Here is a 19282-nt window from a genome sequence, read left to right as displayed (position 1 = left end):
AGGGCACGTTGCTGGCTCATGCTCATCCTGCTGTCCACCAGCACCCCCAGGTCTCTGCTCTGTCCTACTCTCTAAGAGTTCATTCCCCAGCCTCTACTGCTACATGGGGTTGTTCTTTCCAGATGCAAGACTCTACCTTTGCCCTTGTTGAATTTCATTAGATTTCTCCCCAACGATGCTGGAGTGGAGCATCTCCCTTGTGAGGAAAGGCTGAGGGAGCTGGGGCTCTGCAGCTTGGAGGAGACTGAGGGGTGACCTCATTCATGTTACAAATCCATCAAGGGTGGGTGTGAGGAGGCTGGAGCCAGGCTGTGCTCAGGGATGGCCAATGACAGGACAAGGGGCAATGGGTATAAACTGGAACAGAAGAGGTTCCAAAGCAACACAAGGACAAAGTTGTTCCCTGTTGAGGTGAGGGAGCACTGGCAGGGGCTGCCCAGATGGGCTGTGGAGGCTCCTTCTCTGGAGACATTCCAACCCAGCTGGATGAGTCCCTGTGTGCCCTGCTCTAGGTGGTGCTGCTCTGGCAGGGGGGTTGCACTGGATGAGCTTTCCAGGTCCCTTGCAACCCTTCAGATTCTGTGATTCTGTGGTTCTAATTTGCTGAGTGACAACCCAATTTTACAGGAACACATTTGAGAGTCTTGGTGAGCTATTAGCTAACGACTTCCAGCACCCACCATCCACGTAACAGAAGCAGAGAAAGGATAAAACCTCAGAAAAAAAGGAATGATCTGCAGTCGAATTGAAGTCAATGGGCAGCAGAACCACTCAGAGCCTCCAAGGAGAGGTCCCTGAGACACAGCAGTTTAGCTGTCCTGTCACTCAACTACCCCAAATTACTGAGTGTCTTGGAAGATTTTGCTTTTCATGATGCTCTCTGCAGAACAGGAGCAATAACCCCTGACTTTAGAGAAAGGGAATGATTAATTGATGAAGCACTCAAATGAGGGACATGCCAGGGGTCACTCAAGCTTGGGACTAAGGGTTTGGATGGAGCACAGTAAATAACCAGAGCAAACAGTGAAATTAAGGCAACATACAGAAAAGCATTTTCTACAGTGTCCTCCCAGAAGATGCTGCAGGTGATGCACATTAATCAGGTGAAAAAGTGTTTCAACCAAGACTATATGCACAGATAAAGGGGAAGGAGCTAAGGGCACAGAGGCAACCTTAATGATGGCATTTCCTGACACTAAGGTCAAGACTCCAATATTATGACTCACTAAAGAGAAGTTCTTGGGTCAGATTGTTTTTACCTGCTCTACAATAATTAAAGCACACATGTTTTTTAAATAGAAAAGCAGAACTTGCTGTCTTTTCACAGAAACAGAAGATGAGAAAGCTTATGCCTGGACTAACAGAGAAGATTGCAGCCTGGGGTAAGGCAATGACTCCCCCACACTCCTCTTTGCATACTGGAAGATGTATTTGAAGGGGTTTGTGTAATCAGGACTATGTTAACACTACTCCACTACACAGACATGATTTTATTCCTCTTTGCTTTGTAATATCACAGGGAAAAAAAATGGTTTCTATTTGCAGCACCTACTTCTAAGCCAAATGTTCTACTTGTGTAGAGCTTCATTATTCTGTATTACACTGCATATAAAAACTAACAAGGCAAACACAACATCTCGTACTCTACACATGCTATAACCTTTATCTAAACCAGCCCCAAACTTGTAAATGCATACCTGAAGGGATAAAAGCAAATGGAAATGGTACCTGTTGGCCCTCCCAGACTCAGGGCTTCTTGCAGGTAGATAGCAAATGTATATCTGACTGAGGGGGAGCTCATTAATAGTTACAAATATCTCACTGGTGGGTGTCAGGAGGTTGGGGCAGCACTTTTTTCTATGGAATAGGACAAGGGGTGATGGGATGAAGCTGGAACATAAAAAGTTCCATTTAAACATAAGGAAAACCTGTTTGAGTGTTTGAGTGAGGGAGCCCTGGCCCAGGCTGCCCAGGGAGGGTGTGGAGGCTCCTTCCTTGGAGGGCTTCAATACCCACCTGGACACATTTCTGTGTGACCTGAGCTAGGTGGGACCTGCTTCTGCAGGGGGTTGGACTGGATGAGCTATAAAGGTCCCTTCCAACCCCACCATTCTGTGAGTCTATGGTATATATCAGTCCCATCCTTGTTGACAGGACAAGGGTTAACAGACATAGGCTGGAACATGGGAAGTTCCACTGGCACAGGAGGAGAAAGTCCTTTGATGCTGATGTGAGGGAGCCCTGGCACAGGCTGCCCAGGGAGGGTGTGGAGGCTCCTTCTTGGGAAGCTCCCAACCCCACCTGGACACATTGCTGTGTCCTCTGATCAAGGGGAACCTGCTTGAGCAGAGAGCTGGCCGAGATGATCTCTGCAGCACCCTTCCAACCACTACTACATTTCCATGAAACAGAAGATTTGGGATTACTGCATTAACCACAGTTGAAAACAAGCAATCATCCCCAATGAATCTTGGTAAGGAGCATCCTGAAGCACCAGCTCTCACCTTTATGCTTCCCCCAATGAGATCTGGCGGCTCTTCATCTGTTTCTAAGGCAACGTTGATGGAGGCGAAGGGGCGACTGGCCATCTGCTGCATCTCACGCAGGAGTTGCTGATTTCACAAACAGAAACACATTGTTATCACATTGTTCCAACACAGGGATGACAAAACCCACCAACCCCTCCCATCTCACATTGTTCCAACACAGGGATGACAAAACCCACCAACCCCTCCCATCTCACATTGTTCCAACACAGGGATGACAAAACCCACCAACCCCTCCCATCTCACATTGTTCCAACACAGGGATGACAAAACCCACCAACCCCTCCCATCTATCTCTGAGAGGTTTTACCTAAGGGATGGCAATGAATATGGAAGAGGGGAAGAAAAAGAACCTCCTGGTGCTTTAATGAGCTTAAGGGGATAGACAGATAATTGTAAATGGTCACATTACAACAGCTTTCTGAGGGGGGATCTTATTAACCTTTATAGATATCTAAGGGTGGGTGTCAGGAGGTTGGGACATCCCTCTTCTATAGTAGATAGTAACAGGACAAGGGGTGATGGGATGAAGCTGGAACACAAAAAGTTCCACTTAAATATAAGAAAGAACTATTTCAGTGTTTGAGTGAGGCACAGGCTGCCCAGGGAGGGTGTGGAAGCTCCTTCCTTGGAGCTCTTCAAGACCCACCTGGACACGTTCCTGTGTGACCTGATCTAGGTGACCCTGCTTCTGCAGGGGGGTTGCACTGGATGAGCTCTAAAGGTCCCTTCCAACCCCACCATTCTGATTCTATGAACTTCACAAGTTATTGCAAGCAAAGCTGCACACAGAGCCTTACTCACTTCTGAAGGGAAACTGTTTAATTCTCCATAAAGCACTTATTTACTTTTTAAGCTGTGATATTCCAGTGGCATGACAGGACTCCATAGGATTTGTGGGAACCATTAGAAAATGCACCAAGCAGCTGTATGTAACCACTGCTAAGAAAGAATTTTGATGGTTTTCTTTTACAACAGCACTAGCAAAATGCTGTCAGGCACCTATTGAATAATCATCTATTTTTATTGTTTGCTTCCTCTCTGAATGCAGCAAATGTATCACATGGCAAGCATGTCCTTGTTGCAATGTGCTTTATTCAAACACAAAACCTCTTCCTGGGTAAATCTTTGCAAGGCTTCATGACAAGAGCCATCTTTTTATTGTACTCTTAAGCACTTCCAAGTGTTTTGATGGAGCTCCCTGTTTTTTTAACACCCAAAGAAATACACAGTTCCTCTGTAACTGGTCTGGAAAGAGCATTTCCATTTTAGCTGAGCTGTGGACACATTTCTTTATGGCTTCAGCAGCTAATCTCTAATACTGACAGCAATCATAGAATCACAGAATGATGGGGTTGGAAGGGACCTTTAGAGCTCATCCAGTCCAACCCCCCTGCAGAAGCAGGGTCACCTAGATCAGGTCACACAGGAACGTGTCCAGGTGGGTCTTGAAGAGCTCCAAGGAAGGAGCCTCCACACCCTCCCTGGGCAGCCTGGGCCAGGGCTCCCTCACTCCAACACTGAAACAGGTTTTTCTTGTATTTAAGTGGAACTTTTTGTGTTGCAGCTTCATCCCATCACCCCTTGCAAGTTACATGAACTAGAAGTGGATGCAGAAGCTATAAGCCTAATTCCCAGGAGCAGTGGGTCTGCTGTGACTCAATGCCCCTATTTAATAAGGGAAGCTGCACACACTATGCAGAGCATGTAAAAAGCCCAGCAGTCTTACCCTTAAGTACAGCAAAGGCCTAAAACCCACTTGGGTGCAGCTTGACCCAACTTAGCTGCAGCAGTACTAGTTATACTCTATGGGTAGGTTGACCCACTACCAAACTCCCTCTGTACTTCCCACCATCACCATCTACCATTTCCCCATTAATTCTGGGCTATTTGTCACTCCAACCCTTATATCATTTACAGCACTGGGGGGGAAAAAAAAAAGACTAAAGAAAACACTATAAAATGCATCAATGCCCCAAGGAAGCCAAGAAGATCTATTGCCCACACCCAGCCCAGAGCAGACGACACAGCACACAGGCAAGAGAAAAATGCAACTCGTTTGGACAACACTATTTACATCCCCATTTTCTTGAACCCATAAAATGTCTTATGGGCTATTCTTTGCCTAAGCCATTACTTAGTTTTGTGGGGGTTGTTTTTTGTTGTTGTTATTGTGTAGGAGCCTGGGCTAGTGTCTCAGTAAGGCTGGGGCTCAGGTAATGTGTGGGGAAGGCATGGTGGGATGGATGCGGCTGAGCAGGGAGCTGGGGGATGGGGGTTGTGGGTGAGTGAGCCTCTGGGGCTCTCAGTGTGACAAGAGCAAGGTGATATTTGACTGATACAAAAGGCAAGTGGCAAAGTTTTGCTTCCTTTGTGAAAGAAAAGGGAAAGGAAAAAGCAAAGGATAAAGAGGGGAGGAGGGAAGGAAAAGGAGGGGGAAAGCAGAGAAGGGGGAAAGCAAAGAAAAAGGGAGGAAAGCAAAGAAAGGGGAAAGCAAAAAAGAAGGAAGGAAAGGAAGGGGAAAAGGCAAAGAAGGGAAAATGCAAAGAAGGGGAAAAGAAAAGGGGGAATTAAAAGAAGAGGGAAACAAAGAAGGGAGAAAGGCAAAGAACAGGGTGAAAGCAAAGAAGGGAGGAAGCAAAGAAAGGGGGCAAGAAAAGAAGGGGGGAAAAGCAAAGAAGGGGAAAGGCAAAGAAGGGGAAAAGGCAAAGAAGGGGGAAAGGCAAAGAAGCAGGGGAAAAGCAAAGAAGAGGGGGAAGCAAAGAAGGGGGAAAGGCAAAGAAGGGGGAAAGAAAAGGGGTGAAAGCAAAGAAGGGGGAAAAGCAAAGAAGGGGGAAAGGCAGAGAAGGAGGGAAAGGCAAAGAAGGGGGGAGAGGCAAAGAAGGGAGGGGAACAAAGAAGAGGGGTGAAAGCAAAGAAGAGAGGTGAAAGCAAAGAAGAGGGGAAGCAAAGAAGGAGGGAAAGAGCAAGAAAAAGGGGCAAAAAGGGCAAAAAACCAGAGGGGAAGGAAATGGGGGGTAAGGAAGGGGCATTTTGAGCAGGTTGGAGCAAGTCACAAAGCAAAAGAGCCCAGTGATGCACAGAAGCAGAGCTGCACAGAGCATTTAGAAGCAAAGTTGTGTGTAACTCCTGGCTGGGCAAAGGAAGGCGAGGAGTTCTGGAGTATTTAAGGCACACCAGCAGATTGCAGACTAAAGCAAGTGTGAAACAGATTGCTGGGTTGTCGTTGCTGCAATTGTCCCCTTCAGCTATCATAAAGCACTTTGTTTAATGGCTATAAAATCAAAGAACAAGCTGTCCTGATGAAGATGTCCAAGAGACTTAAGAACTCAAAGCTATTAGCTCTTTGAAGGAAGTGTCATTTACTGAAGGAAATGTGCAATTTGGCAACATGATTCTTCTTGAAGTCAATAGCAGCTTCAAGGAATAAACCCCTGAGCAGCCCTGGCAATGCAGAGACGTGCTGCAGCACGAGGAGTGGGGAAAGCACTCATAATGGCCTTTGTTTTCTGCACAGCACTAAGGAATGGCATTGCTTTTGGGGTTGTCCCCAAGCCAGTTGATCCTCAGTGGAAAAAAAACAGGTAAATGCAAAGGTTCAAGCTGCCACCAAAGCAGCAAATGTTGGCAATGTGGCCTCGTGGGCAAGAAGCCAACGGCAGCCTGGGGGCATTGAGGAGAGTGTGGGCAGCAGGGCCAGGGAGGTTGTGCTGCCCCTCTGCTCTGCCAGAGCTGCTGAGGCCTCATCTGGAGTCCTGTGTCCAGTTCTGGGCTCCCCAGCTCCAGAGGGACAGGGAAGTGCTGGAGAGGCCAGTGCAGGGACACCAAGATGCTGAGGGGATGGAGCATCTTCCTGATGAGGAAAGGCTGTGGGACCTGGGGCTGTTCAGGCTGGAGAAGAGGAGACTGAGCGGGGATCTCAGCAACACAAGTATTTAAAAGGTGTGTGTTTGAGGATGGGGAGGTACTTTTTCACTGTTGTCTCAAGTGCCAGGACAAGGGGTACTGGACATAAGCTGGCACACAGGCAGTGCCCCTGGCACAGGAGGAGCAAGTCCTTTGGTGCTGAGGGGAGGGAGCCCTGGCCCAGGCTGCCCAGGGAGGCTGTGGAGGCTCCTTCTCAGGAGGTTTCCAGCCCCAGCTGGACACGTTCCTGTGCCCCCTGAGCCAGGGGAAGCTGCTTTAGCAGGGGCTGGGGCTGGAGGAGCTTTTGAGTTCCCTTCCAACCCCCATCACTCTGGGATTCAGTGAAATGCCTAAGGGAGAACATCCTTTCCCTAACACCAGTTTCTGATGCAGCATCAATCACATCACCAAGTTCCCACCCCCCCCTCCAAATGAAGAATTAACTGGAGAGAGGACTGTTGTGTAAGCAGAATGTCACCCCTAGCCCCCAGGCACACACCCTGGTTAATCAGTGCATGTCCAAATCCTTCCATGTTTGTTTGGTGTGTCAGAATTTTAATGAAAAGATTCTGTGATGCTGTAAGGGAGGAATTGTGGCATTTCCCAAGGCAAGGCATCGAGCATGTCCTCAGAGATCAGCAGCAGCTAACGTTAAGGCACCCTGGAACCTGGCTCACCCTCTCTCCTAAGGACTGGCTTTCTGATGCTCTTTCAAGCAAACCTTTGGTTTGCAGATCACACAATTAACAGGACAACCTGGGAACAGTTTAAATCACTCAGGCCTGAAGAGAGTTTTAAAGGGAAAACATTTGACAGGCTTACAGTAAAAAACATATCCCAAAGTGTGTGCTGGAACACACCACTGGCCTTTCATGTTTCATCTGCATTCATCTTCTTTTTTCCCCACTATCAGTAGAAAGAACTCTGTCAAAAAAACCCTGTTAAGTTAAAGCAACTGCAGAATGGGAAGTGTTGAAGGAATGTCTGAAGGTTTTGGTGCAAGCAGACACTAAGGAGAGCTAACTGAAGAAACTCAATGGTCTACAGCAGGAGAGAGGAAGAGCAGGGAGCTGAGGAGACCACCAGTGTTGCTCAGCTCATAGTGCCCAGGACTAGAGGTGCTGATCCAGGGAATCTGTGTTTCATGTGATTCTTGAAAATCCCCATGTGTTGAGGAAGAGATAATCCAAAGGGAGTAGTTTCTTACTGATGGGAGTAAAAGACAAAGGCAGAGGAACTGGGGACAACCTTTTCCTGCAGTAGCAGACTCGCACGCCCAAGATAAACTGCTACTCAGGTCAGCAGGTTAATTGACTAATATAACCTGTGCTGTGTTTCCTGACAAGAAAAGCCCCAACATTTTATTCATGACAATAAAGCAGGCCCTGGTCTCTTTATAACCATCCTGCTACCATCTATCTCAGCCATGTCCCCCTGCAGAGTCTCTTTTAAGAGCTACGGGAACTTTTAGGATGGGGCTCTGCTATTTTCAGCCATGAAAGGATGGTGATTTTTTTTTACCCTACAGGAAAGACACAAGTTTTGGATGCTGTTTGCTTCTTTTATTTATAAGGGCTTTCAAAAAAAGCAAAGCAAAACAGTTACCTGCAGTTTTCACGTGAGGGTTTAGTCTCAGTTTTCAACAGCGAAGGAAAAACAACGAGAGACTCGCTGGGGAAAACTTGACGGGTTTGCTAAGGGAACAGTGGGCATGGATGAGCTTTGAGGCAAAGAGAAGCAAGCAGGAACCCCCTTAAGAAAGGGAGCAAAGTTCTTTCCAGCAGGCAGGACAGATTGAGGTGGTGGATCAGCAGGAATGCCTGGTACCATCACCCCAGTCCTACAGTCCAAGGGGGTAACTCCAAGAAGAGAACAAGAGTCTTACCAACAGCAGGACAGTTGTAGCTCTAATCCCTCAAAGTATTTCTGCAATTCAGATCTTTCTGGACCCATAGCTTGTTGTTTTTAGAAGTACAGCTACTCTGGGCATCCTCAGGAGGTAAGACTTGGGTTTTAGAAGAACCTGTGCTGAAGGTATATTGATGAAGCAAGCTACACGTTGCTTTACTTCAGGAGACAAGTATGACTAATGGTCATTTGAGATGATGCTCCAAAGCCAAAGCTCTGATCAGCCTCCTGCTGAACTGGGCCTCTACTGCCATATTTTTGTACCACCATGGGAAGAGAAAACAATGGAGCCTTGCTCTCTTGTGAAGCAGCAACATCACCAGTTGTGTTCCCCATGCTGGCCACAGCCACCTTGGAAAACCAGGATACTCTGAAATGAGTTGTGTGTTTTGGACCACTGCCTTGTCTCCATTGCAAAGGTAAATTGGCCCAGTGAGACCAAACCTAGAGAGCTCAGCCTGAAGAATGAAACAGCCCCAGAAAGATAAGGAAACAACCAAGCAGAGTGCAAATCAGTGTAAGACATTTAGGGGAAAAAGAAGGGAAACAGAACAAAGATGTCACTTTCTTCCTGACCAGCCTTTCAAACAGCATTATTGAAGTGTGTCAAGCTCTCTTACACATTCCCTCCAAGGCATATAAAACACACAGTCTAATCAAACACCTAAAGGTCTTGCTGCATACACTGAGCAAAGGGTAACAAAATGCTCCCAGCAAAGCTTTATTAGCTCACACTTGGCCACTTGCTAACTGAAGTCACAGTGATGGGGTCAGAGGATGGAGAGCGCTCCTATCCTTCCAAAACATACTGGGTAGAGTGGTGATACTGGTAGAGAGGCATTTTGAGCTTATTCCTGGATGGCTCTAAGGGTCTCACTTGAATTCAGAAGGCAGCTGGTCCCATTTATGCACAAATACATACTTGTGCATGGGCATGAACTACCAACCACCTATTTCCAGGCATGACTAAGTAGGGAAACCTTGTCTGGAGAACTTGTCCCAGAGCTCTTGTGTAATGGCATCTCCCCAAACTGGGGCCATCTCCTTCCAGGGGAGTTCTCAGGGGTCTTCAGGGAAGGTGCCTTTCCCAGTGATGGGGACAAAGGCTGTTAGAGCCACACAGCTGGGTGGTCCAGCACCTCCAAGTGCTCAGGCATCACTTTGAAGTAACACATCTATCCTGCTGTGAGAACCTTTGCTTTATGTTGTGTGACCTTGGGGGAAAGGGGAGAAAACCACAGAGTTCCTTACAAAATAACAAGGGGCATCAGCCAAGAAGATAAACATACAAGGCACTGATGTTGCAGGATGAGACATATTGTCTCAGAAAGAAGTGATTTAAAGCATTTAGCTACAATTACATTGACTTCCATGTAAGTCAACAAACAAACAATTTTCTCTGACACTTCCATCATCACTGAAAATGAAGTTTTTAAGCCCCTAGAGCAGTGCACATATTAATGTCAGCTAATTAGTTTTGTAACTGACTTTGCAGGCTATGCTGAAAGAGAGAGGAGGAGAGAATTAATGTTCAAATGCCTCTCAACAGGCATTTCCACACTTCAGAACCATAACAAACCAGAAAGCAAAGCTGCTGGGAAGTTGCTTCATGCTGAAACGACGGCAGATATTTAATTCAGGGTTGATTAAGATAAGTAAGATATTCATCATAATCATGCCCAGTAGGAGGGCACAGAAAACCTGACCTTTAATAAGAAGAGTAAGAGATCATTTCTCTTTAAAAGACCAGAAGTATGTAGTCCATGAAGACTAAAATACATCCCAATAGCAGAGCACACCTCTGGTTGACTAAAGCCTAATTACACCCTGATTTTGCCAAATAGCTAAATTAGGTATCTTCTACCAGCAATTCCAGTCATCAAGGGAGATACCTACGAGTCTGAGATGCCAACAGCTTCAGTACACATGCAGTTGTGGGTTGGTTTCTCTCATTTCTAAATGATGCTGAACTCTCCTAGAGTTAGAGTTGATTGTGTAGCTTCAGCATCATAAATACTGACCAATGGGGGTTTTGGGGATATACTAAACCAACTTAATTCTCCAGCAACAAAGACTATAGGACAGGTACAAGCTGCAACAGAAGAGGTTCCAAAGCAACACAAGGACAAAGTTGTTCCCTGTTGAGGTGAGGGAGCACTGGCAGGGGCTGCCCAGATGGGCTGTGGAGTCTCCTTCTCTGGAGACATCCCAACCCAGCTGGATGAGTCCCTGTGTGCCCTGCTCTAGGTGGTGCTGCTCTGGCAGGGGGGTTGCACTGGATGAGCTTTCCAGCTCCATTCCAGCCCTTGAGATTCTGTGACTATGTGAGAAGTCCTCAGCTGGATGCCAACACCATGTATGTGATTGCCAACTTGCTATCATGGTGTCCTACAGGGACACATTAAACCTACAAAGGGTCAGCTGTAACTGGTCATCTGCAAGTTTAACCAGAGATGAGCTCAATTATCATCGAATCATAGAATCACAGAGTGGTGGGGTTGGAAGGGACCTTTAGAGATCATCCAGTCCAACCCCCTGCAGAAGCAGCTCCCACCTAGCTCAGGTCACACAGGAACGTGTCCAGATGGGTATTGAAGCCCTCCAAGGAAGGAGCCTCCACACCCTCCCTGGGCAGCCTGTGCCAGGGCTCCCTCACTCAAACACTGACACAGTTTGTTCTTATGTTTAAATGGAACTTTTTGTGTTCCATCACCCTTTTCCATAGAAAAAAGTGCTGCCCCAACCTCCTGACACCCACCAGTGAGATATTTGTAACTACTAATGAGATCCCCCCTCAGTCTCCTCTTCTCCAGCCTGAACAGCCCCAGGTCCCACAGCCTTTCCTCCTCAGGAAGATGCTCCAGTGCCCTCAGCATCTTGGTGTCCCTGCACTGGCCTCTCTCCAGCACTGCCCTGTCCCTCTGGAGCTGGGGAGCCCAGAACTGGCCCCAGGACCCCAGATGAGACCTCAGCAGGGCAGAGCAGATGGGAAGAAGAACCTCCCAGAAGTGAGAGTAGCATGTTCAAATGAGCACAGACCACCAATTCCACCCCCCAAGCTGGAATCTCTCGTCAACATTAATATTTTGGGATGTTTTAACTCTTCAGGGCATCTTTCTGCTACAATTTCCTTCAGTTGGTGACCAAAGCCTCACACTGTGAAAAGCACACTTGTATTTTGGAAAAAGCCTCCAGGCACTACGAGTTGTTCCCACTCATAGATCTGGAACTTCGTGGCCAGAGGAGAGTGAACGATTCATTGATGTGACCTCCTGCCTAGTGTCAACCACTGAACTGCAGCACGTGACTGACCTAGAAAACATCCTTCCAAAAGCACTTCAATTTCCAGAGCCTTGCTTCTAAGCAAGTTGTTGCCATTGCTGCTCTCAGTGTTAAAAAGAGGAGGAAAACAAAGCAGCTTGTGACTTCTTTCCCATCCCCAGTCGCAGACACGAGGTGTTACGCCTTTGGCTGGTCGTTTAGAAGAGTCTCATCCCATCATGAATCTTCTGTGATTCCTTTTCACAGACACTGACTCACATCATCAAACCTCAATATGTTCTTCCTCGGATCAAATGAGTAATTTGTGATGCTTTAAGTCTCCTGTTTATCTTTCAGAGAACAAATTCATCTTGTGGCGTCGTTCTGTGCCATCTGCAACACTCAAAACCTTGCTGAGACCAGAGTGGACACGTGTACCAAGAACTGGTTACACTTACTACTGATGCTGTGCTCTTGTTTCATGACTCAAGCAGAGAAACTGAGAGTTTATGTAGTTATTAAATCACCATGGCCACCATCATTCCAGTCTACTGCTCAAGGGAAGTATTCTGGGAAGCCAACCCAACTCCACTGACTAAAAACCAGCAGCAAATTACAAGCACCAGCACATCTTCTTTCTTCCAATCCCCACCAAGCACCTGGGAGTGCCCAAATCCAGGGACATTTGTAGCCTGAGCTTTTAATGTTCTCACATAAGGCCAATTCCAGATCCTTACATCTCTGGGGACTCTCAGCAGTGATGAAGATCCTGATTTACAGTTACAGTAGGAAAAGATTCCAATCCTCAATCCTTTTCTGTGACAAAGGATGCCCTAAATCACACTCTAAGAGAGAGGACATGAGTTTAACTACACACTACAGGTGAGAGCAGGAAGGGGAAGAAAACAAAGGCAGGGCAATAAATAATACACAGCAAACATCCCCTGAAGAGTCTTTGCTGTAAAGATGAGCCCAGAAATCTGTCTGCTCAATGGCATTCAGTGTGCACAGATGCTACAGTGAAGGATGCCAGTGAAAAAAGAGAAGTACTGCTGTATTTTGAATACACTTGGAGAGCACAAAGGTTTCAGCAAGGAGGTCAGGAAGGAGAAGGATAATCCCTGCAGTAAATCAATACATAAACCCATCCTGAATAAGATGGGCAGCAGTGCAGAGTGAAAATGTTCAGTCCAGGATGGTCTTGGCAAGAAAGTAGGCAAAATGTAGACAACTGGATGTATGTGAAGGGTGCAGCTGAGGTCTAGACACCCAGATTTAGTTATCTCTGAATGTGTTTGGTGTTGATGCTCCCACCACACCCCAGAGGGGCACGGGGAGAGATCCAGCTGACCCTCACGCAGACAGTGACACTGAGTCAGCCCAATCCCCCTCCACGCTCCATTTGCTGCAGATGTTAAGAGGAGAGACGTTTCTTGCTGAAAGCAGAGGAGATGAAGCAGACTGAGGGTGAAAACAGGATCTGGATGCTAAAACAAGAGGATGGAAAAGTCCAGATGAGCATATGAACTTTCTGATGCCACTTGTGCATTATTCTCTGTTGCCACCTCGACACATTGGATGTGTCATTTTCTAGAGACAAGATGGAAAGGTTTTCCCATTCCTACTTCCTAATGCCATTCACCTCATCCTAAGCCTCCTATAAAAGCTGCCTTTTTATTTCCATCCCCCTCCCCTTTTAAAGATATCTGAAGATACTTAAACTTGGTGCTCACTGGAGAGGGAATAAACACCCCATTTACAATCCCATCTCCTCCAGATACGATACCAACGGTTCCCATTTTGACTTCAGGCCAAGTTTTATACCCTGCAATGCCTGAACTTTTGCTCAGTGCTCCAAAATCATGAATCCTACGAGCATACATTTGCTACACCGTGTTTGCACACCCAGAAGACTCTTTAGTCAGAAGGCTGAGAACCATCAGTGCTGCCACGTGCAAGCAGCTGGCCAAAAGAGGATTTAGCTGCAGAAAGGAGGAGACAAAAGAGCAAGGAGAATCTTATCTGTTTCCCAAGATCCTGATGCTGATTCTGGATATGTAGTCCACTGCTTTCTCAGGAAGGAGGAATGCAAATGGAGTTTAGCTGCTCTGTTCCATTAACCTGATAAACCAAGCTCAGCTGTACAACTTCTCCACGTTCAGCTCTACATCTCCCAGCACATTTTCCAAGCAATACTGTCTGAATCATTTTGAACTAGCAGACCTATCAACAAGCTGCCTTTTTCTGTACTATACATATCTCAGATTGAAGCTGCAGCTATCTGCTTTTCACTCTGCACTGAGATAAGGAGTTAGGCCCTGGCAATGGTTATACTGGCAGCAGGAGTGATTGATAGCTGGGAATTACCTGCAGATTGCATTATATTTTACTTACTTTTGGTTGAAGATTAGAGAGCTTGTGTAGAATTACTACAGCACAACCCATGGGAAGGGAGTGACTGGAACTTGACTGCTTATATACAGCCCAAAGCAGAGAAATATCTTCCTCCAGAGCAATATCTTCCTCCAGGGCTGCAGCATATATTAACTTAAAGATTACAATATGCTGTGTGAATTGGGTGTCCTGCCACTGCTGCTTAATCACCTTCCCTTTCACTCTGTCTTTAAACTGTAATATGGTGGGAGGAGGTGGGAGAAGTGATCTCCATCAACTGTGTCAGTAGTTTATAGAAGAGGGGGGGAAAAAAACCCCACCAGTGATAAAACAAAATCTGCTTTTCCCAGTCCTGCCAACAAAAACTCTGTGAGCCAAGACTCCTGTAAGGGTAACAGAGAAAACCAAGGAGAGCAGACACCTCTAAAAGGAAGGAAGAATGGCAAATGTAAAAGTCACAGGCTCCAAAACCATCCTCAGAGGAACAGATGGAAACACTTGCATACACTTCAAACTTGCAGGATTAAATGAACCATTGTTTTAGCTGCTCATATTTAAAGGGGAGCCTTGCTTGGATTTATTGAGAGTCCATATAAAATAATCCTGCAAGGTATAAAAGGATCTTAGGTAACATCAGCAAGTCAGAGAACCTTTGGGCAGACTTTTGTTGCTGGAGACAGTCTTTATTAATAGTATCTAATAGTGGCATGGTAAAGACTTCAAACAGCTTCCTCTAGTTTTTAAGCATTTCTAACAGAAGAGGAATGGAATAGCAGAGGTCTATGAACTAAATAGAGTCCCCAGATGAAAAGAAGGAGCAAGACAACTAACAGCAAAAGACAGGAATCTGCCAGGAAAACAACACCCTGATGAACTGCCTGTCAAGTAGCCACACAAATAAACTGGATTTAGACTGAAACATGCCAATATGTTGCTAGGACTCAAGCTTTTTATCCCTTAAAATATACATCAGGCTGAAAGCAACTTCATTTACAGAGATATTCTTCATTTAGGCCACTGCTAAAATATGTGAAGTGAGCTCCAAAGCACAGTATTTACTTCTCAGTCTGTATTCCTCATATATTCCTTGATAACATTTAACCCCAGGAGCCAAGAGGGAACGTTATGCTGCCTCCAGCTCACTTTCTTGCCAAGAAAGTGAGAAGGAAAAAAACCCAGCAGCCCTAGTGAAAATGTATCTACCTTCAGAGAGTACAGAAAAACCTCCAAGACTTCAATTCTTTCCAAGATTAAGGGTTATCTGTTTAAAACCTGCTGATTCTATTATGCATTTGAGCTCACTAGTAAGAGCAAAAGCATCTGAAGCAGAAAGAGGAAGAAGAGTGAGAGAGTTATCAGATACTACTTTGCTTTATTAGAAGAAAGGAGATCCTCAGATTGAATGCATTTAATACTATTCCCACTACTGCACTGGAAAGTACAACCAGATACAGATCTTGGGAGAGAGTAAAGAAATGGGCACTTGCAAAGGATGTCAGCACTGTAAAAATGAATCCCCAGAATACTCTTCATCAGCTATTATGTCTGGATAAAACACCTCCAGAGTTTCATGGCTGGGTGCCTGCAGATGCCAAGGGCTCCAGCCCAGCAGGACAGCTGGGAGGAAACCAAAAATGGGTAGGTTTCACCTTAAAATCCAACAGCAGGGGAAGAAGACACCACACACTCCTTAGGGAAGGATGGGTGATGACATATAGCCACATCTACATACATAAACATATACAGGCTCCCTTGAACAAAGTCCAGCTCCTTTTGCTTGCAAGAAACCAGATTGCACAAGATAAAGCTCCTAAAAATAATCCCAGGCAGAGCCCAGCCCAACCTCTGCTGGATCTGTACATTACACAGGGCTCTGCCTTCTGTGCTTTTAGTGCTTAGCACAGCAAGAAAAGCCCAGGAGCATGTGGCTGTTTGCCTTGCAACACACAGGAGCTGCTTCTCTACATGGCTCTACTGCACATTTCCACATTTGTGCTTAACAAGGAGCATATTTGTAGTGTTTCTGAGGGATAACTCATTGGCCACCCTGCCCCAGTCACCCTGTATCAGCAAAGTGGCTTCAACTGAGAAGCAGGAAGAAAGGGTGGTAAAAACACCATCAAAGAAGCAAATGCATCAGGGATAAATATTTTGGGAGGTGCAAGGCAAATATCTTTTTTATGTGCTGCAAACAAGAAAAAGCTGGGAAGCTGGTATGGTCCCTGACCAGGTGAAAAGAGAAAGCTCTACCACTGAAAGTTGCCTTGTTAAAGAGTACACTACAGCGCTCCAAATCGTGGGTGGCTTCTCCTGCTGCTGTGTACCAGGGGAAAAAACCCAAACCCAATCATCCCAATCTATTCACACAAGCTTTAATTTGAAAATGGGGATGAGTTTTTTCTCTAACAGATTAGAGCAGGAGTTAATGAGGTTCAGAGTATCAGCACAGAAGCTTTCTCTTTAAAACTAGGAGCACTGGCTGATTCCCCAGAGGCTGAGCTGCCATTCAGTGGGATCTTGACCAACTTGAGAGTTGGGCACAGAGGAACCTGCTGAGGTTCAACAAGGACAAGGGCAGAGTCCTGCAGCTGGGGAGGAACAACCCCCTGCAGCAGCACAGGCTGGGGGTGACCTGCTGGAGAGCAGCTCCAGGAGAGGGACCTGGCAGTGCTGGGGGAGAATCAACTGCCCATGAGCAGCAACGTGGGCTCGTGGGCAAGAAGCCAATGGCAGCCTGGGGGCATTGAGGAGAGTGTGGGCAGCAGGGCCAGGGAGGTTGTGCTGCCCCTCTGCTCTGCCAGAGCTGCTGAGGCCTCATCTGGAGTCCTGTGTCCAGTTCTGGGCTCCCCAGCTCCAGAGGGACAGGGAAGTGCTGGAGAGAGGCCAGTGCAGGGACACCAAGATGCTGAGGGGACTGGAGCATCTTCCCTATGAGGAAAGGCTGTGGGACCTGGGGCTGTTCAGCCTGGAGAAGAGGAGACTGAGGGGGGAGCTCATTAATAGTTACAAATATCTCACTGGTGGGTGTCAGGAGGTTGGGGCAGCACTTTTTTTGATGGTATCCAGAAACAGGACAAGGGGTGATGGGATGAAGTTGGAACACAAACAGTTCCATTTAAACTCAAGGAAAAACTGTGTCAGTGTTTGAGTGAGGGAGCCCTGGCACAGGCTGCCCAGGGAGGGTGTGGAGGCTCCTTCCTTGGAGCTCTTCAAGACCCACCTGGACACGTTCCTGTGTGACCTGATCTAGGTGGGAGCTGCTTCTGCAGGGGGTTGGACTGGATGAGCTCTAAAGGTCCCTCCCAACCCTACCATTCTGTGATTCTGTGAAACAGAGGTAAAGAATCTCCTGATTTGGATTTCTGCTGTCTAGACCCTGAGTTCTGAGGATGCAGGACATTGCCCCCTATTTTCCTGTGCAGCATGAGGATAGGAAACCAGCAGCAGTTGTCACTGAAACTGTAACGCAGAGCACGCTGTTACAAATCCCCAAACAGAAGCATTTCTAGATTAGTGGAGCTTATCCTTAACTGAAGGTTAATGCTATGCAAATGTGAATAAATACAAGAGAGGACAACTATAAAAAACCCCCAGAAGTCATTGAAGAGATAGCATTCAATTTAGTCATTTCCACCTCTCTCCGACGCGACGCCCAGCAACTCTGTTTAATCTTCCAAACCACAGCTGCCACCAGGAGCAAAGACAGGAAACAACTGCAAAGGGAAAAGAAGAGATGAAAATCAATCTTGCTGGCCTTGCTCAGCACATCACATCAGCTGAAAAGCTCTACCAAATCAAAACAAGGCTCAAAGTTCATGTAATACTTCAAGAGGTGCTTTGATGGGAGATCATCCGGCGGCGCAAAGTGCTTTGCACAGTTCAGTGCTCCTGAGAGCGGCTCAGCAACGCTCCTACATCTATTTGCAGAGGAAACTGTTGTTCCAAAGTTACCTATTTGACCTCTGGACATGAATATCCACCATTTCCCACCAGGAAATGACAGCAGTAAGGCTGATAATCAAACTGGGGAAGCTGGTATCGACTATCTTTGTTGATAGTTGAAGTGAGAGGATAAGCCCAAAGAGAGAAGCCTTGGAAGAAGCAGAGAAAAGGGATTCTTCTAAGAGGGAGTGGGCATGGGTTGGGTTCTTTTAAGTGGCTGTGGGTTCTTTGTAAGTGGCTGGTGTAGGACTACAACCATTCCTTGATATTTCCCAGTCTACATTGCTGTTCTAAAATCTAAAGAGAAAAGGGTGAGGAGATTTGCCAGCTTCCAGGGAAAATGCACAGCAGCAGGTTTAACAGAAAGCAGTTCTCATCATCATCATCATCATCATCTGAATAATAAAAGCCAACCTTACTGACAGTTCTGATCTTAGCACAATGAATACTTGATGAGCCACTTCAAGGCAACGCAAGCTTTCCAAGATGAATGTTTGTCCTCTTTGTGTCTCTGAACCCCAGTGAAAGCCTCTCTTCAGGTCATGCACTGATAGGTAAGAGAAAAATGGCTCCAAACCTCCTTCCCCACGCTCTAGTGTGTATCTAAAGTGAGTGTTTAAAGGCAGATTCACCAGAAGAGATGACTTATTTGCTAAGTGCATGATTAATGCTGTGCTCTGTGGCCTGAACAGGGATTGCTGGTGGAAGGGGACCTGGCATGGCTCTTCCCCTGCCTCTGGGCATAGCTCAGTTCTCTCTGCTCTGAGGCTCTGAATGGAGACCCCCAAGGAAGACACTGTGGGAGAAAGACCATGGCTCACTCAGAAGCCCCTTCCTTTAACAGCAAATTCAGATCTGCTTCCAAAAAAGGATCCTTTCCACACATCCCCAAACCTCCTATTTCCAAACAACACTGTGGTGTCCACTTTGTTCTGCCACACTACTCATACACAGGTCCATGCCCCCAGTGTTCAGCTGGTTGGATGTGAAGCCACTGTTGCACTGTTGACAGAAAAAAGGTGACATGGTGATGGACAGCATCTCATCCCAAGAGCTTGTTGTTGAGATGGCTCATGGTGGTGATGGACAGCATCTCATCCACCAGTTTCCCGTTGTCCCTTCTCTTCCTAAGCTCTGCTGTTTGCTTACACAGGCTCTGAAGGGCTGGAGATTCTGTCCTTCAAGCATTAATGTTTCAGCAAATGGGAGTCCCACTGACAAAGGTAAATTCTTTAGCAGAGAATAACACAGAGATTCCCCAGAGGCTGTGCTGCCATTCAGTGGGATCCTGACTGGCACGAGAGCTGGGCACAGAGGAACCTGCT

The 19282-nt window shown here is 46.6% G+C and overlaps 1 protein-coding gene across 2 annotated transcripts in view; it reads right to left on the bottom strand.

Annotated features, from left to right (window-relative positions):
• Nucleotides 1-19282, bottom strand: part of ATRN (attractin) — a 192817-nt gene that overhangs the window by 21217 nt on the left and 152318 nt on the right. For both annotated transcript variants that reach the window (XM_061992449.1, XM_061992450.1), the window contains 2 exons: nt 17650-17728; nt 2505-2612 (listed from right to left, as the gene is read on the bottom strand). In XM_061992449.1, coding sequence (XP_061848433.1) covers nt 2505-2612; nt 17650-17728 — 187 coding nt within the window. The remainder of the gene's footprint in view (nt 1-2504; nt 2613-17649; nt 17729-19282) is intronic.

The sequence above is a fragment of the Colius striatus genome, chromosome 3 (assembly GCF_028858725.1).
Source record: "Colius striatus isolate bColStr4 chromosome 3, bColStr4.1.hap1, whole genome shotgun sequence".
Classification (NCBI taxonomy): Eukaryota; Metazoa; Chordata; class Aves; order Coliiformes; family Coliidae; genus Colius; species Colius striatus.
The sequence above is the reverse complement of the archived record's forward strand: the minus strand, read 5'-3'. Positions and strand labels throughout refer to the sequence as shown.